Source organism: Camelina sativa, chromosome 15 (genome assembly GCF_000633955.1).
Source record: "Camelina sativa cultivar DH55 chromosome 15, Cs, whole genome shotgun sequence".
Lineage (NCBI taxonomy): Eukaryota > Viridiplantae > Streptophyta > Magnoliopsida > Brassicales > Brassicaceae > Camelina > Camelina sativa.
In genome coordinates, this window is record NC_025699.1 from 11,632,308 (window position 1) to 11,655,164 (window position 22,857).

General features: G+C 35.1%; 2 protein-coding genes and 2 pseudogenes across 2 annotated transcripts; 2 read left to right on the forward strand and 2 right to left on the reverse strand.

The window, feature by feature from the left end:
• Positions 1–2,286, reverse strand: part of LOC104748374 — a 9,227-nt pseudogene extending 6,941 nt beyond the window's left edge.
• Positions 11,514–12,474, forward strand: LOC104746471. The gene is made up of 3 exons (XM_010467954.1): positions 11,514–11,817; positions 11,980–12,045; positions 12,133–12,474. Exons 1-3 carry the CDS (start codon positions 11,599–11,601, stop codon positions 12,241–12,243), a joined length of 396 nt encoding a protein of 131 aa, XP_010466256.1. The 5' UTR covers positions 11,514–11,598; the 3' UTR covers positions 12,244–12,474.
• Positions 13,255–17,732, forward strand: LOC104746472 (annotated as a pseudogene).
• On the reverse strand, positions 17,774–18,750 carry LOC104746473 (early nodulin-like protein 3). The gene is made up of 2 exons (XM_010467955.1): positions 18,447–18,750; positions 17,774–18,354 (listed from the first exon to the last, which is right to left on the reverse strand). The coding sequence occupies exons 1-2, from the start codon at positions 18,631–18,633 to the stop codon at positions 17,927–17,929; spliced, it is 615 nt and encodes a 204-aa protein (XP_010466257.1). The 5' UTR covers positions 18,634–18,750; the 3' UTR covers positions 17,774–17,926.

The window sequence follows — 22,857 nt, forward strand, 5'->3', positions numbered from 1 at the left end:
CCAACTGGTTTAATTTCAGGTGTTATCCTTAAGATCGGACCAAACACACTTCTCTTCTTCAAAGAGTTTAACTCCACATCAATAGCTTCTTTCCATCTAAGCCAATCTTTGCTTTGAGTGCACTCTAATATAGATGTGGGTTCTAGATCCTCATTTAGCTCAAGTGCTACCTTGTATGCAAATATATCATCGATGTCGACATCCTTACGGTTCCAAGTAATTCCAGACATGATATAGTTTATCGAGCTCTTATTATTATCAATACCTTAAGGACCTTGAGGTTCAGCGTCCCAAACCTCATTGTTAGTACCTTAGGATTTGCCGCGGCCATGTCTATACTTTTCTTTAACCTCGGTTTTATTTTGCACCTTTCTTTAGATTTCCGAAGGTTCTTTTCTATGGAACATATTGGTCTATTTAGACTCTGTAGCAACTTGATTATTGTGTTTCTTTTGTACATCAATACGTACTGGTGCATTACAAGCTGGTATTGTACGATTTTCTTATTCTCTTTGGGTCAAAAGGAATCTGGCAATTTATTAGCTAGCTTTTGCAAATATATAATTCTTTTGGATCTCTGCATCACAGGCTAGAGTCCGAGGATCTTGCCAATTTAAGGATGTTTGATTCCATAATATATCCTTGACCAGCTTGTTTATCTCTCCACCCAACATAGGAAACTTGGATTCAACAAAGTGCAATCCGTGTATCTAGCCACATATAAATCACCCATAGTTGGCACAAGATACTTAATAATGGTGGGAGAATCATATTCATCATATATTCCCATCCTCACTTAAGATCCCATTTTTTATGTGATGATGCAATATAAACGGCACACCCGAATATTATTTTAGATGGGATATGTCTGGCTCATGACCCGTTAGTAATTGGGATGGTGAATATTCTATGCTCACTAGATGGCCTGATGCGTATAAGCTTTTACTGCATGTAATATTGTGTGTCCCCAAGCCGACACAAGAAGCTTCGACCTCATGAGTAATGGTCGAGCAATACGTTTAATGATGGATTCATCTAATCCATTCTCTGTATGTTCATGTGCCACAGGGTGGTCCACACTTCCCCCATGGACATACCATTAAATGCTTGGGATATAAAATTCACCAGCACTAGCTAGACTTATAGTCTTAAGTGGATAATTTCTTTATTTACTGGTGATGGCCTTATAATGAGTTTCCCTTGTATACATGCTACACACGTGAGATTCTTAGGAATAACTCTTCTCTCTTAGGAGTGTGCCCATTTTAATATCTGCTTACGCATCATGTTAGAACCCGGATGGCCAATCCGGTCATGCCATAAAGTCAATTGTTCATTGAACATTTTATTCTTTGCCAAATGATTTTCTATCATATCTATCTTAGCATGGTAAAGCCCATCGGCTAGTGCGGGTATAGTCTCTAGGACTTTCTTATGTCCTTGGGTGATTTCAATATATAGGAACTCTCTGTTTCCTTCACCCTTTATTTCAGTATGGAAACCATTCAAATGAATGTCCTTAAGGCTCAATAAGCTTCTCTTAGAGCTGGGTGAATATAATGCAACACTTAGTTCAAATGTGTGCCATAAAATATATGCCTCGCCGTAGCCTTCAATTAGGCTTGCTATACCCGCTTATCTTGCTAATATTGGCATTTTTCAAAATTGTGTGGCTTAATCCACTATCCACCACACTTATTTTCTTGTCCTTAGCCATTTCCAATAATGGACAAGAATTTAATATATATTAAAGGAAATAAAATAATTGAATTTAAACCAAAATAATAATTCAGTCAGATTCAAAGCATAGAAATTAAATTAGTACACCACATGAGTTTAATTATTTTCTTTAGGCAATTACAAATCTCATAATCCAATTTAGTCATCATTCTCATGGTTGAAATTTCCTTCACCATCGAGATGAACCAGGTTAGCTTCTGGATTTTTTTTCTATTTATTTTCAAACTCTCTTAATAGAGATCAACAAGGTGCTTAGGAGTTCTGCATGTCTTTATCTAATGGTTTTCTATACCATAATTATTATTACAAGTGGACTTGGTCTTATGTTGCGGGTTTAGATAACCCGCGGCCTCTACCCCGACCACGGCCGAAGCCTAATTGGTTTCTACGGCCTTGACCATCATAATTATGCCTTTGGTAAGTCCCACAACCAGGACCACCACGTCCACTTTCTCCATGGCCACGGCCACTCTTGTCCCTATGGACATAGTTAGACTCTTTGGTCTCTTTTGGCTCTATAGGCTCTTGAGGATTCTTCTTAGTCATATCAACCTTGTGGGCTTCATTGCACTTTTCATCAATAATATCTCATTGGTTTGCTCATCTAGCATTAAACAAGAGTTTTAGGTCTGCGTAGGTTTTAAACCTTTCTCGCGATATTGCTGCTGGAGCACAATGTTATTTGTGTGAAATGTCGAGAATGTCTTCTCCAACAATTCCTTCTCAATGACCTTAGTAGCACACAACCTTAGGATTGAGACAATCTTTAAAAGCTCTGAGTTATACTCATCCAGGGACTTGAAGTCCTGGTTCCTTAGGTTTTCCAATCGAATTGAGCCTTTGGTAGGAGCACCATCTTTTGGTGTCCATATTTGCTTTTAATCTGTGTCCAAAGGGTCAATAAGATTATCTATTGTGAGGTACTGGTTTTCTAAGCTCTCAGCAAGATAATCGTTTGATGTCTATATTTTCTTAGTGCAATCATTATAATCAACAATATACTCACATAGGTCCTTTGATTTTAATCCAAAACATGCACCTAACTATATCATGCGGTTTTTAAGACTGAACCATGTAATTAATTTGGATCATGCCATGCGGTATTTAAGACCGAACCATGGTATTGTTTTAGTCATAGGCTATGCGGTATTTGAGACCGAAACATGCCTTCATATTTAAACCTTTAGGCCATGCGGTATTTGAGACCGAACCATGCCATGCCATAACACTCAAATTTCGTGGATTTATGTCTTGTTTTTATCTCATAATTTCGAACTTTAGGTCATGCGGTATTTGAGACCGAAACATGCCATCATATTTAAACTCAGGACATGCGGTGTTTAAGACCGAACCATGCCTTATCTTTGCTTATATTTTCGTGGTTTAATCTATGCACACAAGACAACAAAACTAAATAGCATGCAAAAGTTTCCTTTTCTTAGATAATTTAGAAATTTTCCTTTTTCTTAATTTTTCCTTTTCCAATTAGGAATTTAAACAAAAGTTTAGGGACCTAGACTTTCTCTAGGATCCAGATTTTTTAATTTGGTTTTAGGGTTCTTATGCAACCTAAATTTACAGAAAAAATTCTATGCCAAATTCGATTAACAATACTCTTATGCAAATCGCTTTAATTTCAAAGATGCATGCATTTCCATATTTTAAATATCCTAGAACAATCAGATTCATAATACTCTTTATGAAATTCGAAATTAACAGTTTAGTTCTAGGTTCTTATGCAACAATCAATCAAGCAATAATAAGCAACCAATCAACCGGATTTAAGCTTGATATATTTTGGTGCAATTCACAAACAATCTAGCAATCCTATGTGACCGGTTTTAGAGTTTTATAGGATTAGAGATCTTTAAAGTTTGTTTGTTTGTGTACTTGGATGTTTTAAGGTTCAATAGTTTTAGATCCAAGTTCGATTATGGTTCTAAAAGAGTTTTGATCTTATTTACCTTTCACCAATTAGGGTCTGACTGGTTTTGATCTGGGAGCTAAAGACCTGAGATATCCCTTGATCACGAACCACGAACCTCGGATCTCGATCTATTATCGACCTGATTCTCGTCCCGCTCACGTACTGCTCTCGTCCGAAATCTCGTACCGCTATTGTCTGGATTTTCGTACCGCTCTCGTTCGGATACGTCTGAACCGCGAAACTCGACCAAAACTCGAACAAAACTTGATCTTCGAAAAGGAACTCGATCTCGGACTATGATGGATCACGAACAAGGAATAATCGCCGAGAGTTTTGGATTATCACCGAGAGATCTCCGAGACAAGGAGATAAGTCTCGAAGAAGAAGAACAAAGGCGGTTAAGGTTTTAGGGAAAGAGAGAATCGGCGGCTGCCTTAGGGTTTTAGGGTTTGAGGCTATCGTGCTGATAACGTGTTATGAATATAGAGTTTAGGGAAAAGCTCTTGTATATTCTTATTGATTATTCCCAAGGTTACATGCATATATATAGTAGAGTACAAGTCTTAGCTTAAACCGACATAAGGAAGTAATGGCCGAGTAAGGCTTCGGCCAATGGGCCGAAGGTGTGCGGACTGAGTATAGCCGATGGACCGAGACTCCATGGATAATAGGTGGGCCGGTCTAGTGAGTCCACTAAGTGTTTCACAACAAAGATCATTTAAATAATCTAATTTCATTACCAAATTTAATTAAACATCACATTTTACTAAAAACGTCAAATTACACATCGCGAAAAATTGGGTAACAGAGCAACTAACCTCCGTTTAACACCCGTTAACATCTGTTAGATTAACCCGTTAGAATAATAATATAAAAAAAAACTCGAAATCTCCAAATTACTTCGATCTCTAATCCCTATCATAGGATTGGATGGAGCATTCCTAAAGTGGGATATAAAAGGTCATATTCTAGCTGTTGTTGGTAGAGATGGAGATAATAGAATTGTTCCTCTTGTTTGGTCAGTTGTAGAAATAAAGTGGAATATCGAGTTCGAAGTATTTTGGGGATTTCAAGTTCTTTTTTTTTATAATTCTAACGGGTTAATCTTACAGATGTTAACAGATGTTAAACGGAGGTTAGTTGCTCTGTTACCCAATTTTTCGTGATGTGTAATTTGGCATTTTTAGTAAAATGTGATGTTTAATTAGATTTGGTAACGAAATTAGATGATTTAAATGGTTTTAGGGAAAGTTCAGGATTTAATTGACGTTGTTGTGTAAGTTCTTGATTTAATTGACATTTTTCCCAAATCAAAAGCCCTAACTTTGTTTATTTCCCCGAATTAAACGAGGATTTTAAAGATAATATATTATTTGTTGAGGTTATAAATATAAATGGTTTAGAGAACTTATCGAGAAAAGTTGTTGGCTCAGTTGGTAAAAGTATGTGTTAAGTTGGTAGAGGATCCCGGTACGAGTCGCAAAACATTAAAGCGACGTTGTTTATTTCAGACAATGCCACCTCAGTTTTACACATGTCATATGATTCAACATCTGTTAATTTTGGGTTTGAAATTGGCACTATTTATATTAATTGGGTATGAAATTAGAATTTTAATTGAGTTCAGGTAGAAATTGGCACTTATCTTTGTACAGGTAGAAATGGACACTTTTGAAATTGTACAGATATGAAACGTACCTTTTCACTTACAACCAAAACAAACAATATACTTTTCCATTAACAATATCAATAAAAACAAGGCTCAATATCCAGAAAGCCCAAAATTTATACTGATCATATCCTTGGCCAGAGCCGTGCCTATGTTAGGGAAATAGAAACCTTCGCCTACAGCCCGTTTCAAAATAACTAAATCATTCAAGGTTCAATCCCATAATGTTTCTATATTTTAATTTCTTACGTTTGAAATGAAAGAAGTATTATAATAAAAATCAGGATGCTTCAGGGTGCTTGATGTCATAACATTCATATTTGTGGATGTAATTTTTTCTTTCTTCTAAAATAGAAGGAATTTAGCCAAAAAATCAAATTTATCCCCATAACTTATAGAAATTTGGATTTTCTTATCACTGAAAACGTCTATGAGTGGCTAAGTTATTTTCTTTCTTTACATATACATATATTTTGTTATTTTCTAACCATATACCGCCTCCGGCCACTAAATACCTAGGCACGGCTCTGTCCTTGGCATGTGAATGTAATTTGTCCTCACACTCTGACTTCTAGAAAAATTGAATCAATGGAATCTTTGTCACTAAAGTTACAATCACCTGGATTAACTGATCACACTTGTTGCGGAAAAATATTGTATACTGTTAGCTTAAGCTATGAGCCTATGAGAAATGTTTTTCTCGATTCTACATGTCAACATGATAGGGTGAAGATTCGAAAAGCATATAGCATATGTTGTTTCAATATCGGCAACACGCCAACACGTTTGGTATATGATTTTTCTCCTACTACGATCGAATCTTCCAGGTGGTCAGATAAACGAAATTCCACTACTAGTTTATTTCTTTTTAATATTTAATTTTCGGCGTATATGAAGTAAAAGAAATGATTTGATGTTTCATACTAGTATATATATATAAGTGGTCTATACCAACTATAATAAATAAGGCTTTATTGTTGTGTGGTACTACGAACAGAAGCCAACAAGATTAATGAGAATCGTATTGGAAAATATCAGTAAACAAAACATGTCGAAACCTTAATGTATGCTTTTTGCACTTCGCCGCAAGATCTAACTGGAGCTGGTCTGGATGGTTTAGTCAATAGAAATTGTAAAATGGTGTTCTTGCCTTTATTTCATGCACATATATAAGTCCGCTAGAAAAAGAAACACTTGTCCTTCATAAGAGCCCACAAGTAAAAACACTATGCTTTTTTTTTTTTTTACGATCAAACCCCATATATTAAGTTATCGGAGATGACTCTCTTCGAGAGAGAGCCATTTAGGTACCGACGAGCTTACATGGGAAAAACAGAAACCTCGTGCTTTTGCATATTTCGCAAGTTTATCGGCACGGATATTATCCTCTCGGGAAATATATCTAATACTAAAATTAGCAAATCTATCTCTGAAATGAATAAAATCCTTCAATTCTGATGAAAAGGTCGGCCAATCCTCGATATTAGACGTCATCCTTAGGAGGTCTGAACAATGCGTAGCAAAAAGAGCATTATCCAAGTCCAAATCTAATAAGCACTCCATAGCCCAAATAAGGGTATCTAACTCTGCATGTAATGGGGATAAGCTTCTGCGCGATCCTTTTAGCCCCATATGCAGGATTCTATCACCGAAAAACGCAATCCAGCCATGCCCACTCCTATCCACCTCTGTATGCCAAGATCCATCTATAAAGCATACAAGAGATTCTTGAGGAATTGGGCTCGAAGGTATGCATTCTTCTACTACCGCTGGTGCTAAGTCTCTGTTATTTGCTCTTCTCCAAACTTCTTCTTCTTGGATAGCTTTCTCCAGTGTATCTTGCGGAGATTCAGAGATATTTTCAAACACTTTCTTATTTCTTGCCTTCCAAATGTACCACATCATCCACGGGAACGTTCTCAAGTCTTGATCAGTTGAACCAGAGTCTCTACCTCGCCCATATAGAAAATCGAGGTTGCTATACCATAGGATGGGAAGGGATTGTCGATAAAGCACATACTTGACGTGCTGGGGGGCATTCAAATAACATATGGTTTATAGTTTCCTCCTCCGCTCCACATCTAGGACAATCTTTATCTCTACCAATATGGCGATAATGCAGGCGTTGACATGTTGCCAAACACCCAGTCACACATTGCCACACGAAATGCTTAAGCTTCCGTGATGTTTTTAACTTCCATGCTTGCGCCTTAAGTGTCGTAACACTAGAACCCTGAGAAGGGAGGTCGCAAGCAGGGCGAGAGATAGCTCTCGCGGCTTCGTATCCAGATTTAACGGTATAATTTCCAGACTTTGTCAGAGTCCAAGAATAGCCGTCCCTCGAGGCATTCAAGCTTGGTTTAATCCCCAAAATAAGGGTAATTTCTTTCGGGGGGAAGAGTTCCCGAAGACGTTCAATTTTCCATTTTTTTGTGTTAAAATCTATCAAGGTGTTAACACAAATCAAGGGATTTCTCTCATTAGTTAAACTTTGGGGGGGCCGTCCTGGCGTATCAGGGATCCATGGTTTAGTCCAGATGCACGTATTAAAACCCGAGCTTATGGTGTTACGAATTCCATACGAAAGAACATGCTTTGCTGCCAACATGCTCCTCCAGCCATATGAAGGTCGATTTGATACTTGTATTTATAATGGACTACAGTATCGAAAGTATCTCCCTTTTAGATCTCGGCTAAGAAGGGAATCTGGATATCTCAACAATCTCCATAATTGCTTTGCCAAAAGGGCAAGATTAAATTCTTCTAGTGTTCTAAAACCTAGCCCACCTTCCGAAAGTTGAGTACACATTTGTTCCCATGATATCCAATGTAGTCTTTTACTGTCTGCTTTATTGCTCCACCAGAAATTGGCTATCGAGCTAGATAATTTTGAGCATATAGCTTTTGGTAAGAGAAAAGACGACATTACATATGTCGGAATTGCTTGCGCCACTGATTTGATCAGGACTTCCTTGCCTCCCTTGGATAGAGATTTTGAAGTCCATAAGTTTACCTTCTTATGGAGTCAATCCCTCACGAATGCAAAGACTTGTGCCTTTGACCCATGAATCTTCTCAGGGAGACCCAAGTATGTGTCCATGCCTCCTTCTTGTGATATCCCAACAATAGATTTGATCTCTTGACGTATATGGGATGGGACCTCGGTTCCAAACATGATGGAAGATTTGGAGAAGTTAATTTCTTGTCCAGATGCCTCGCCATAAAAGCGGATTATATCGATAATTTCCTTGCATTGCTGAGGATCGGCTCTGCAGAAGAATAAACTGTCGTCTGCAAACAGTAAGTGGGAAACACGTGGGCTTGCGTTCGAAATACGTAAACCCTGGATTTTTCCCTCTCTTTCTGCGTTCCTAATCTGAGCAATTAAAGCCTCAGTACAGAGTATAAATAGGTATGGAGAGATTGGGTCCCCCTGACGAATCCCACGTGTTGGCCTAATTCGTCCCTTGGGCTCTCCATTGATCAAAATACGGTAGGAGACGGAAGTAATGCATTCCATTATCCAACCCACCCATTTTTGATCAAATCCCATTTTTTCCATCAAAGCTCTTAAGAAATTCCATTCCACCCTATCATAAGCTTTACTCATGTCCGTTTTTATTGCCATAAATTTTTTCCGGTTGGCCTGATTAGAACGGAGGGCATGGAAGTTTTCTTGAGCAATGAGGATATTATCTGTGATTAATCTTCCTGCCACAAAGGCAGATTGGGTCTCGGATATAAGTTCCGGCAAAAACTTCTTGAGACGTAAGCTCAGAATTTTTGAGATCACCTTATAGCTCACATTACACAAGCTAATAGGGCAAAATCTTGACATTTCACGAGGTCGATCTCCTTTCGGGATTAAACATATATTTGTCTCATTTAGCTTGCCATCAAAAATTCCTGAGCTAAAGAAGTTCTTTACCATATTAGTGAAAACACTATGCTATAAAGTATAAACTATAATATCCAATTTCCTTCTTAAAATATTGTATGAGGAACTTTGAACCAAAAAAAAAAACTTTGAACAAATATAATATAAAATATTGTATGAGGAACTTGTTGGATGAGACTGTATTTTCCGAAGCTCACAGCTTTGGTCTTTTGTCCACATGCTCTTCTTGTCTTTTGTCTATTCTCAAGTGAGATTATCCCATATGTAAATTTAGTTTTTTCTTTCTTTTTGGCTGCTCGCTATAGAGAAAGCTTTCGTTTGTCGGGTGAGAGAACTCATTGTATCCCAAATTATGTCTCCCGGTTTACATAATTTGATGTACATATTTATATATTTTCACATCTTATAGAAAAATTAATTTGACAACGAAAAAACAATGTTCTAGAAGAAAAGATATTGGGCGATCGAGCACACAAGGGTCACAAAATCGAAATGCTTAATTTTAAGTTGTTTGACCCATTTAAAAAAATGTAATCTGTTTGACAACAAAGATTTTCAATTCAATGTCGTCGATGGTATATACTATATAACATCATGTTCATCATGATTCATTCTTTTTTTTTTGGTTTAATGTTAACATAACATCATGATTCTTGATAATACGTATCATAATCCTAATGATTAATATACCAATCATAAAAATAATGATTTTTAGTGAAATGAATATATTTAGATTTCATAAACTAGTTTCGATTTTGCCATTTTGGTTCAAAATAACAGGTAATATTTTGTATTCTTCATGGAACATTATACTTCTGGTTCAAAAATATATATATATATATATATATTTTTTTTCAACCAAAAATTAAATTAGAAGATAACTCCAAAGTTGGTAGCCCAAACCGGAGGAAAAAAATAAAATAAAAAATATATATTTTTTATATCTGAAATAATTAATTTCTCACAGCATCCACAAACAAATGTAGTGTAATCTACCATCCGTTTTGTTTCTGATTTAAATGTTGGTTATGCATCATGCACGTCATTATTATCTTATGATTTGCAAAATCCTAGCTAGACTGTCACATATATAATATATCAGCCAGCATCGGTCATCATCACCTTCTTCGCTATTGTCATACAGTTTCACTGTGACAAAGTCCAAATTATGTTATGTCAAAACGTAAGCTAACGTAGCCCCATGCGTCATAGATTGCAGAACAAAGAGGCAATTACTGTAATATCTATCAAAGATTCGGTACTAACTTTATAAATTCACACTATTAATTCGTACCTCACCTCTAAAAGTGCAATATAATGTACTTGATTTGTTGTCAGCTAAACAAACAATTATAAAACAATTGTCATGCCGGACTATAAAGGTTCGAGAACGTGGACCGACTACATTTAGAAATATATATGCATTTATCATTTCGTTTTTAGCCTAATGTGTAATGTTGCCTTCATCACGTTTTCTGTTTTTTTTGTTTTGAGTTTTTTTTTTTCCAAATAGATCAAGACTATCATCTGCTTGTCACGTTATAAACCATATATATTATCGTTTGACACTTAGTACCAGTTCCCCCACGAATTACATGTCTCCACATCATTGACTAAACTATATTTTTAATTTGTTTGCAAGAAGTTTTCCCTGTATCAATAAATTGTTGTACTTTTTACATTTCTGTATACTTATAAATGATACACCCAAACTCGCAAGGCAAATTCAATAGTATTGTTTCCGGTAAATCAAGATAAATTTTTAATATGCATATAGCATACGGAGAATATAAGCTAGAATGAAATTAGTATATGTACTTCGTTCAAATGAGTTATAGGAAATAACACGTTTTATTGAAAACTATTAAAATACGTTCGGTTCATCCATTAACAGTTCTTTATATATTTTTTATCTTATATCATTGTGAGTAACTAATAGGAGTAAAAATTTAGCAAACTCAAGTTGATGTGTACTGTTATAAAAAAAGGTTGTTGTGTACATTTTATTCTCCACTACCCAACAAGAAGGTGATCCACTCCCCTTATGTATCTTTCTTTTGTTCTTGCACATAAAGAAATCAATCTGTTCAACTGCCATATAGAATACTAAACCCACGAATAATAGTATTATATGTGGGGATGTGTATAGTTAAACAAATAATAAGAACAAAGGGGCAGAATCGTGCCAAACCTACAACATTCTTGACCTCTGCCTCCCTCCTTTATTACTATATAGAGGGCACATTTGAGAGAATCAATTAGGCAAATAAAAATCTAGATAGCGTTTTTAGCTTCTCACATCTTCTTTCTACAATATCAAACTACGTACTCTTCATCGGCCTCTTATCTAGCAAAGTGATCTCAATGGAAAACTCAGCACTAAGCAACTGCGTGAGGCGAACAGTATTCTCTAATCAACAGAGAACAATACAAGAGGGTCTAGAAGAGAGTAGTTGGACAATGTACTTTGAAACCCAAGATGGATTAGGCCATAACGATGATTCTTCGATGATGTCAGATGCTGCGTCTCCTATGGGATCTGTCGAAGAAGACACGGCTTCATCTCCTTCTAACAGAACCAAGGTTAGTCCACGAAGATGACAATCTTAATTAATATATGTTCATAATACATATACATTAATAGTATAATACACACAATACACTTATGCATAGCTATATGTATGTATGATATTTCATGTGGTTTTATCTAATTAATCTCTTTGATATGCTTGTCTCGATCTTCAGGGTTACAGTGAAATAGAAGACAATACGATAAAAGTAAAAACCGCGATGAACAATACTAATACTGAGGTAAGAAACTTTCAACGACCTTCACATATTAATGTATACTTTCAAAAATTTTAATTGTTCTAACAACATTCTTACGGGTTTTTATAGGAGAAAGGACTGAGTAAAAATGGGATAATATATGAAGAATATTGCGCAGAATTGAAGAAGAGAGGACTTTGTTTAGTCCCTTTGTCGATGTTGTCTAACTATATTGGTTGAAAAAAAACTTTGATTGTGTTTTTGAATATTATATATATTTTTTCATTTTTTTTATTGTGATTATTTTTCTTTTCTGATTATTTTCTATAAAATCAATAGAATGGACGACTAAGTAAATGTAATGAAAAGGAAGAGTGGATTATATGTATTATTTGTAATTGTATGTATAAAATGCACCAAGGCAAAAGTGCGAGGGAGATTCAATTGACAGTAATGAAGACTTGTAAATCATTTCTAAAACATGTGTAATAAAGAGTTAACATGTCTCCATGTGTGTCACAATGTTTATGGATTTTGGTACGGTATACACACAATCACATTACTTATGTGTATATATATTTGGAACGTCTTGTAATCCAATGATTGAATTATCTCCCGATTTAGAAAAAAAAACCATCCAAATTATATTGCCAACAACCTTTAGCCTAGTAGATGTATCTGTGTCACACTCCTCCTGGTGGTGGTGGGTCACCTTGAAAGTTATTTTCTCCGACTCTGACTCACAGATATTGGATATATTCATGCTTTTATTGAAGAACCAAAATAATAAGTTTCCCTCTGTTGGACAAAACAGATCCGGCAACAAATAACTTTGTCCTAAAACATTCTTTGGTTCAGTTTTCGTGTAAATAAATAAATAATTAATTTAATCGTAGCTAATTAAAAATACCATTTATTAATATTATATGTAGATTTAACTAAAAAAATAAGTAATATCAAGATACCATTTTATCAAAATTATCTAGATTTTTTTTTCTTAAAATGTTAATTATTTTTTAATATATATTTTAGAAAGACTACAGTAAGAGGGGGAAAAAATCTTATTTTATAATTTATTGATATTTCTCAAAAAAATAAACTTTCAGTGGGAAAATAAAATAAAAGGGAAACTTTTATTGTATATTATCTACAGTAATCTTATTTAATAAAGTTAACCGAAGAACAAATTGATTGTAATTAAATAAAATAAAAAATAAAAAATTGATTAGTAGTAATTAAAAGGGTGCAGATTTGAAACGCAATGGTTTCCTAAAACGAGGAATCACGAAATCACGACCGCATCATTCATCTCCTTCACAGAGAGAAGAAAGAGAGAGAGCTCTTCTTCCTCTTCTTCTTCTTCTTCTCCTTCTTCTCACTAGATCTGCTCTCTCTCTCTCTCTCTGTATCAGTCTCCAGGGGTTTTATTCTTCATCGGGCGAGAGACATGGTTTCCTCAACCAAACTCAAATCCGTTGATTTCTACAGGTCCGATCCTCTCTTTTCACATTCAATTTTCCGATAACGGCTTCTGATGCAAAGCTTGTTTCTACATTTCCTTTTATCATTCTGAATTTCGCGCTAACTACGAATGTCGTTTTGATGGATGATCTGATTTTTGTTTTTTCAGGAAAATTCCGAGAGATTTGACAGAGGCATCTCTTCATGGTGCTTCTGTTTATCCATTGTAGCTGCTCTCTTCATGGTGTTTTTGTTTGGAATGGTTAAAATTTCTCTCTTCTTTTTTTCCCCAAATGTCTCTTGGATCCTTTCTTTGTATAGTCTTCTGACAAAATAAAAAATATCATCTTTTTTTTTTTATGGTTTGTCAGGAGCTGAGTAGTTATTTGGAAGTCAACACAACCACATCTGTTATAGTTGATAAGAGCACTGATGGGGACTTCTTACGCATTGATTTCAACATCAGGTTTGTAGGACTTTTTCTTTTGGCCCAAATTACATACTCTGATGCTCGATTCATCATATAAACGGGGAAAATGGTGAATGGTTTTATCTTTATAAGCTGACTCTTTGTTTTTGTTTCCCCTACCTGTTTTGTAGTTTTCCTGCTCTTTCGTGTGAATTTGCATCCGTTGATGTGAGTGACGTGTTGGGAACAGTAAGTCTTCTACCTCACAATTACTAGGATGATCTAATTCTCACTGTTTGAATGCATTTCGCAATAGGTGTCGTATGATTATCATTACAACTAGCAAAAAATTCAAATGTAAAAGAAAAGCTTAAAGATTGACACTTTCTTCAGTATTAGATAATGTATCTTTAGTTATATGATATGCTACCTATATAAGGATTTTTTAGTTGGTTTCTACAATGTTGGTATGGTTTTAATCCAATGTTTATTGATTCCATTCTACTAGTAATTATCTTCATCAAAGTTAGGGAAGACTTAATAAGACTGTCTTACTGCAAAAGAACAAAACGAAAATTATCTGCAAAGGTTTTATCACGTAGTTGAAACTTCAACCTTATCGCCTAATCCCTGAGTCCCTTTTTCCAGTTGTGCCGAACTTCTTATGTATTATACCAAAAGCAGGACTATTTGCCTTTTATCGAGCTTTGATATATATATATACCCTGCAATATTGTTTATAGTTAGTACGGACTTAATCTTAATCCACTTATGGTGTTCAATATTTCAGAATAGGTTGAATATAACAAAGACAATTCGAAAGTTTCCAATTGATCCGAATTTAAGGTCCACTGGCGCAGAATTCCACTCTGGCCTTACATTACATCACATCAACCATGGAGAAGAAACTAAGGAAGACTTCCCTGATGGTGCTATACCATTAACCAGTGGTAGTTTTGAATCATTTACACATCAGTGAGTAGGCAGCTTCTTTTCTATTTAGCATGCATTAAGTGTCCTGTTTGAGGGTATTGATTAACATAATTTGAATTCTTATGCAGCTTTCCAATATTGGTGGTTAACTTTAATGCACCATGGTGCTACTGGAGTAATCGCCTGGTAATTCTCTTTGTAATTTCTTATGCTTCTTATAAACTTTCCAATTTTCTGAAATTGTCATGGTCTTTTTCTTCTGGTATGAATGCACTAATGGTCCAGTTCTGAATGTACTCATCATAACTTGTTTTACCTGCTTGATGAATGAGAAAGAATCTGCCTTAATTCGTTATTGACTGGTATTGTTAATATATGTAATCACGATATGTGTAATCCATGGACATGTCATTTTTGTAGGGAAATCTGTTGTTATTTTGTGCTTGGATTTCCATGACAAACTCTTTTTGTTGGTCAAAATATTTTGTATCTTTTGTGGGCGTTATGTATGTCTGATACCAGTTGGACATTAAGAAACTTGGTCATGTTTAATTATGATGAGTTTCTTTTGTATTTTCTACTATGCGCTACAGAAACCTTCATGGGAGAAAGCAGCTAATATAATCAAACAAAAGTACGTGATAGACTCTTCGGCACTTGTTGAATTCTTAAATCTCAATAGCTGATAACTTTCTGAATAACTTCATGTTTATATTCTGCTGCAGATATGATCCTGAAACTGATGGCCGTGTTCTTCTAGCAAACGTTGATTGCACGGAAGAACCTGCGCTATGTAAGAGGTACTATAAAGTTGATGATTTTTTTTGTAATTTACTTGTTGTTTTGGCTGATATGAAACTTGAGGACTTGTTCTGAACTTGCTCAGGAAAGCTAGCTCGTTTCTTACTTGATTTATGAGTTGCTGTTGTTTCCAAGTAGAGCAGTATTTGTCTTCGCTCACCTTTTTTATGCCTGCTGTTTAAGGATGCTTGGGGAGCATTGACTGTCATTTTAATTAATTTCTCGTTTGACTTCGCATTAATTTTGGATTGTAATTTCAGGAATCACATACAAGGCTATCCATCTATTCGTATTTTCCGCAAAGGCAGTGACCTTAGGTGAGAAACCATTTGATATGATGTTTAAACTGCCAGTAGCTTAGTTGTAATTCTTCATGTCTTCTCTTAACCCTATGTATCAATGTGGTGAAAAATTCGAGTATATGTCTCCTAATTGTGTTCCCCGTACTGACAAATGTTGACACATGTGCAATCATCACGTAAATTAGTTCAGAACTGAAAATGCTTTCTTTTCGTGTTTTCCTCTTAAACTACCATTAGGTCTATGAACCACATATCTGTTGGTGTATATGTTCTTATGAAAGTGTTCCTGATTTTTTGTTTTCAGAGAGGACCACGGTCACCACGAACATGAATCTTACTATGGAGATCGGGACACAGAGAGTATAGTTAAGGTAGAGAAATCAAAATTCCGTTCCAGTATCAGGAATAAATGAGTCAATATTCACATCTATCTGTATGTGTGTATTTGTCACTTTGTCTAGTTATATAAAATTGTGTAGTTGTCTGTGAATTGTATATAATAAAACACACACCGTTATGCACAGCATATCTTATTGGCGCGTTGTGAGTTAATAGTAAACATGTTCTTCTAAACGTTTACAATAATTTTCTTTCTTTCAGATGGTGGATGGACTGGTCGCACCTATCCACCCGGAGACTCACAAGGTAGCTTTGGGTGGTATATCCAATGATACCTTAAAAAATCTTAAAAAGGCACCAGTTACAGGAGGTTGTAGAGTTGAAGGTTATGTACGTGTAAAGAAGGTAACTCAGACTGAAATAAGTGAAAACTTAATGGCATGTTTGATATTTTTGCTAGCTTTTCTGTACTGGAATTTTGTCTTTTGTATGTTTTAGGTTCCAGGAAACCTCGTTATCTCAGCTCATTCAGGAGCTCATTCATTCGATTCTTCTCAAATGAACATGTCGCATGTTGTTTCCCACCTTTCATTTGGGAGGATGATTTCTTCGAGGTTGCTGACTGATATGAAGCGGTTGTTGCCATATCTTGGCCAAAGCCATGACAGGCTGGATGGAAAGGCATTCATAAATCAACATGAGTTTGGTGCCAATGTTACTGTAAGTCGCAAAACCCATCATATGAATTTAGTGTCTTGAACCTTCGTCAAATTTTCTTTAACTGGCCCTTATCAAATCATTTTCTGAACGCTGTATACAGATCGAACACTACCTTCAAATAGTCAAAACAGAGGTCACTACAAGAAGATCCGGTCAAGAACATTCAATAATAGAGGAATATGAATACACCGCTCACAGCAGCGTGGCTCAGACTTACTACTTACCTGTGGCAAAGTTTCACTTTGAGCTCTCTCCCATGCAGGTTCAGTCTCTCATTTACACAAAGAGAATAAACCTCTCGCAAATGTGTCAATACACTTGCCTCTTTATAGTTACTCCTTGGTTACTCTGTTTTTGCAGATCTTGATAACCGAAGACCCAAAGTCCTTTTCGCACTTCATCACAAATCTGTGTGCCATTATTGGTGGTGTTTTCACGGTTAGTATTTTCTCGGTCTACCTTGCTTCTTTATACTTTCATGGATTCCAATTTCGTATTTTGGCTGTGGATTTTTTTTTTCAGGTTGCGGGAATACTTGATTCGATTTTCCACAATACAATAAGACTAATAAAAAAGGTCGAACTCGGGAAAAACATTTGATTGGGGACTGGAGGTTAGAAATTTTCATTAATTTATAAAATCATAGAAGAACCTCAGACTGTTTACTTCATATAGGTGTTCTACAGAGAAAAACTTAGAAAACAGAGAATTTTTGTTTGACAATTTCATTATGGTTCTTGGTAATTTAATGGCCGCCTTGTTTTTTTCTCCTTCCATTTTTTTTTGTATTAAGATGACATAGCAGTAAAAACAAACACAAGTAGAAATTTTATTCATTTACAAGAGAAACAAATGGGTAAAAATCAAACAACAAACACCAATTGACACGAACTTGGATGAAGAGGGAAAGGGGAAAGACTCCAAACATAATAAAAAGGGAAGACAAAAGAGAAACTTCTTATTGTAGGAATAAAGTGGAAGCTAGAGCAGCCCCAAGGAAAGCAGCGGCAAATGATGAAGAAGTAGCTGCATTGTTTGGAGTTTCTTGAGACGTAGTAGGCATAGGTGCTGGGCTCATCTCAAAGGTTCCCGAGACAGGGGGAGAAGGAGCAGATTCTCCCGAGGGAGCCGGGGCTGGAGAGGGCAGTGACGATGGTGTGGTGTTGTTGTTACCGCTTCTATCAGCCATAACGATGACCACGAGCTTCTCGTTTTTCTTGCAGTTGTCTTTGTTTCCACTGATGAAATAGTATGGCCCAGAGTGGTTTAGCGTGAATGAAGTTTTGCCATCAGCGAATTTAGCGGTCGGTGAGTCCGTGTTGCAGCTGTCGTAAGCGTCTCTTGTGACTTGGAGCACTGAATCTTGGTTTGGTTGGTAGACGAACACTGCAATTGTATATATTTTTTGTGACATATGTGAGAGAAACTATGGCTGCTGTTAACGAATCGAATAGTATTAGTACAGTTTGAAAACTTACACAGAGAGTCACCGATTTGGAATCTGCTTTGTTCTGCCCATTGACCATACACTTGAGAACCAGAAGGAACCGTCCAACCCTTCGCTCCACCAACTGTGAAATCTCTAGCGTAGGCTTTGTTAACGATTATTACCAAACACAAGAGACAGCACCCACGGTACGTCATGTTCTTTAGGTTTAGGGCCATTGCGTAAGCTAAAAGAAGAGAAGAAAAGCCAACGTAAAAGAAAACCAGAGATTTTAGAAAGATCTATGTAATATCTAGTGTGGTATAGTGTTTGATATGAGATGATGAAAGGCAAATGGGTTTATATAAAGGTGAAACTTTTGAGGAAATGTTGCAGAGAAGCTTTTTATTGTCTTTTTCAAAATTTAAGCAAAGCATAAATGCCAAGAAGTGTTTCAGTTTTGGAATCTCATGTGAGTTTGCTTCTTCAGTCATTGGCTTTTGTTCTTTGCTTCCGAATCTTTGCTTTATATATTTAATAGAACATGACTCTTGCTAGGGCACGGTTGATGTTTTTCTAAAAAAACCAATATAGGAAACATGTTATTGTTTTATTGTTTTAACAGTATTTATTTTATTTTTTATTTTTTTGTCATCTGAACATTAATTAGAAAAGAACTCTAGGATTGGAAACCCTAACCAAAGATAAGAATTTACAAAGAAAGTTTCCGAAACGAGGGATATGCGAGACAATCCACCTGAAAATTAGATGAACAAGGAATCTTGGACAGGGTAAAGAGCGGAAAGGAAGCTTGAAACCCGCACCATCGTAAGAAGTTCCGCACATTCTGTCTCACAGCTAAAACAATTGATGACATTACGAAGAATGCACTCCATAGCCCAAAGCAGACTTCCAATTCAAAGTGGAAAGCCTAATACGTGGAAATAAATTTGTCAGGATATCATGACATTTTTGTAGAAAGCCTAATACGTGGAAATAAAAAAAAATACTTGGGTTCATCCCTAGCAGTGAATCCTTTCATTCACCTCCTCCTTTTTCAACCGCTTCTATATAATATTCTTTTAAAAAACAAATCAACCAAATTAAAAAGCAAAACAAATCAATGAAAAAAATCTTTATACTTTTAATTAAATAAATTTATATATTGGTTTGGTTTATATTTTACTATTAAACTTTTAATTAAAGAAAGTTATATATTGGTTTGGTTTACATTTTACAATCAAATGAGGTTATATATCGGTTTGGGTTATAAATGAGAATAGAGGTTTAGATATTACAATTTGAACCAAATTATGTGTCGGTTTGGGTTTACAAATGAGGTGATTAGAGTTTAGATATTACAATTAAAATGAAATTATATGTTGTTTTGGATTTACAAATGAAGTTGTTAGGGTTTAGATTTACCATTAGAACATAAATTATATGTCGGTTTAGGTTTAGAAATGAGGTGGTTAGAGTTTAGATTTTACAATTACAACGAAATTATCTGTCATTTTGGTCGTTTAGAGCGATACTTGGGTTCACTCCTAAGGGTGAATGAAGAGGTTCACCCCTTCTAAAATAAGGAAATAAAATCTGTATACATTATTATAATATTAAAAACTTAAACCGTTCTTTTATAAACCCAAACCGATATATCATTTCATTCTAATTATAAAATTTAAACTTTAACCATCTTATTTATAAACCTAAAACGACATATAATTTTATTGTAATTGTAAAATATAAACCCTAACCATCTCATTTGTAAACCCAAACCGACATATAGTTTCGTTCTAATTGTAAAATGTAAACCTTAACCATCTTATTTGTGAACCCAAACCGACATATACTTTCGTTCTAATTGTAAAATCTTGGATTTATTTATTTGTTCCTAAAACTGTGTGGAAAAATATGCTCAAATATTAATTGTAATTTTCTTTTTTGTTTTTTTTTTCTAAAATATTTAGAAAAAATGAAAAATTTAGATTTGATTTATTATGTATTTAAACGTTTTTCATATTTAATTATGATGTATATGTTTTCCTTAATTAAATATTTTAATCAATTAAGATTTTGGCAAGATTATCTCATAAGATTGTTTTGCAGTTAATGAAATCTTGGCAATCAGTGGACAAGATTTAATTTCATTTTGATAATCAAGGGTAAATATTTGAACAGATAATCGGGTCAATTTGTCGGGTATTAAATGACCCGCGCATATCCGACTAAATTTGAAATGTTAGAAAATTTTATTTTGATGATATACTAATGTATAAAATAATTATTGAATACTAATCTTTTTAAAAAAAATACTAGCAAAACAAACTTGTGGTCCAAAAGTTGGTACATGAGTACTCTGCTTTTAATAGAATAAATATATTTTTAGTCATAAACCTTTTACATATACTGTTATTTTAGTCATATATTTTTAATGGGAAATATATTTTTATCCTCTTTGTTGAGAGACAGTTTAATCAATTAGGGACACAGGTGCAGACTTGCGCTTCCGTATTGCAGGTAACATGAGACTCTGGTGGACAACCAAAAAGGTAACAGTCTCTGATACTATTACATTGACCACCAATAGGAGCACCACTCCCACATTGACATTTCTGGTCTTTACATATTACATGCAAGTGTCCTCTGCAAAGACGAAGATTACAATCGCTAGCACTCTTACATTGAAGCTGACCTTCACTCCTCATAATCAGACCTGTATACATATGTATACCAGAACCACAACCACAACTCAAAGCCAAACCAAGCCGGACTAAATCATATGTCTTATATATATAGATATGACCACAATAATTTCATGAATTATATCTGGTCATTGTTACTGTTAAACGCGTTTATATTTGAAGCAATACTTAAAAGATTCAAAGTCTTCTTTCATTTTTTTTTTTTTTTTTTAAAAAATAAAACAAAACGTGTGTTTTCAATCGACCAAGTGCACACAAAAATAAATAATTTTGGAAGACTTACATGAAGAAATTAGGAGAAGAACGACGAAAATGCTTCTTACTTTTTCCATCTTATATCTTAATTAATATTCTCCGATGTTTTCAATTGTTTTTGTGTTCGGTGATTCTAGGCTTGCTTACACTATTGGGTCACCTTTGTACATTAAACCTATTTGGAAATGCATTGATTATGAATTTATGAATATGAATATTGGGTCAAGGTAAAAGAGTCCTTATTGAATGAACAACTTAATTATAAGAAAATAAATTACAAAATGGGTAAGTACTTAATTATACATATTTTTTTTTTGAATAAAGAAATTTAATCTATATCTATCTATACATTTTTGGAGTACAAATTTGTCTCCTTCTTTTTCACACCCGGGTCGGGTTTTTTTAAAGAATTTAAACCGATTCAATAAATCGGATCTTTCCTTACTTTATCATACGGGTTGAGTTATTTTAAAACATTTAATCCGCTTTTGAAAATCGGATCTTCCCTAAAATATAGCTACTATACAATTTGCAACATTCCTAAAATATCGAAAGTTCACAATCAATTTGGTAAGTAGTTATACCTATATTAATCAGAATCGATCTGTATATTCCTAATTATTGGATTACATAAATCAAATCCTGAAACAACCCGACCCCTTTTTTTTTTTTTTAACAATTAAATACAATGTATAATTAAGCATCCCATACTACTTAATTAACCAACCCAAACCACAACTCAACATTAAACCAGCAATAACATTAAGCACAGCGGAAACATACCAATAATACAAAACCAACAACATCATCAATACAATAACATTCCTAACCATTCTATCCGGCAACCTAACATAACACTAACCAAGGTTCCAACAACATAACCAACAAATCCAATAACACACAAACGAGACCCTAGATCATCCTCCTCCTCATTGCCATGATTCCACGTCACAAACCTGCACACCACAAACAACAATTGAGATGCGTAAGTATTATCACAAATACTTAGTGAGGCAATCCTCCCATCTACTGGGCTATACACACAAGCAACTGAGATTCCAATGCTTAACAAATGACAACCAAACACAAACAAACCAGGAAAAATCACGAAACAAGCAACTTGGTGTCGATCGACACTGACCAAACATGGTGTCGACCGACACCTAACAAATTTCATTACCTTTGAGAACGATTTGATATGCCGAAACTGTTTTCTCCCAAACCCTAACGATTCTGATCTTTCTCCTTTAATCTCCTTCAACCACAATAGGCTCTCTCCTCTCTCTCTAACTCTGAAAACGGCGACCACACACCCTAAAACCCTTCATTTGTCGCTTCTCCACTTATATACTCGGTTTAGATAACTAAACCAAACCAACCAAACCAAAATTGCGAATTAAAACAAACCCGACGAACCCAGACAAAGGGGTGTCGATCGATGCCACAAGGGTGTCGATCGACACTCCTTCCAAAAATCACAGAATCTGGTTCGCGGATGTTACA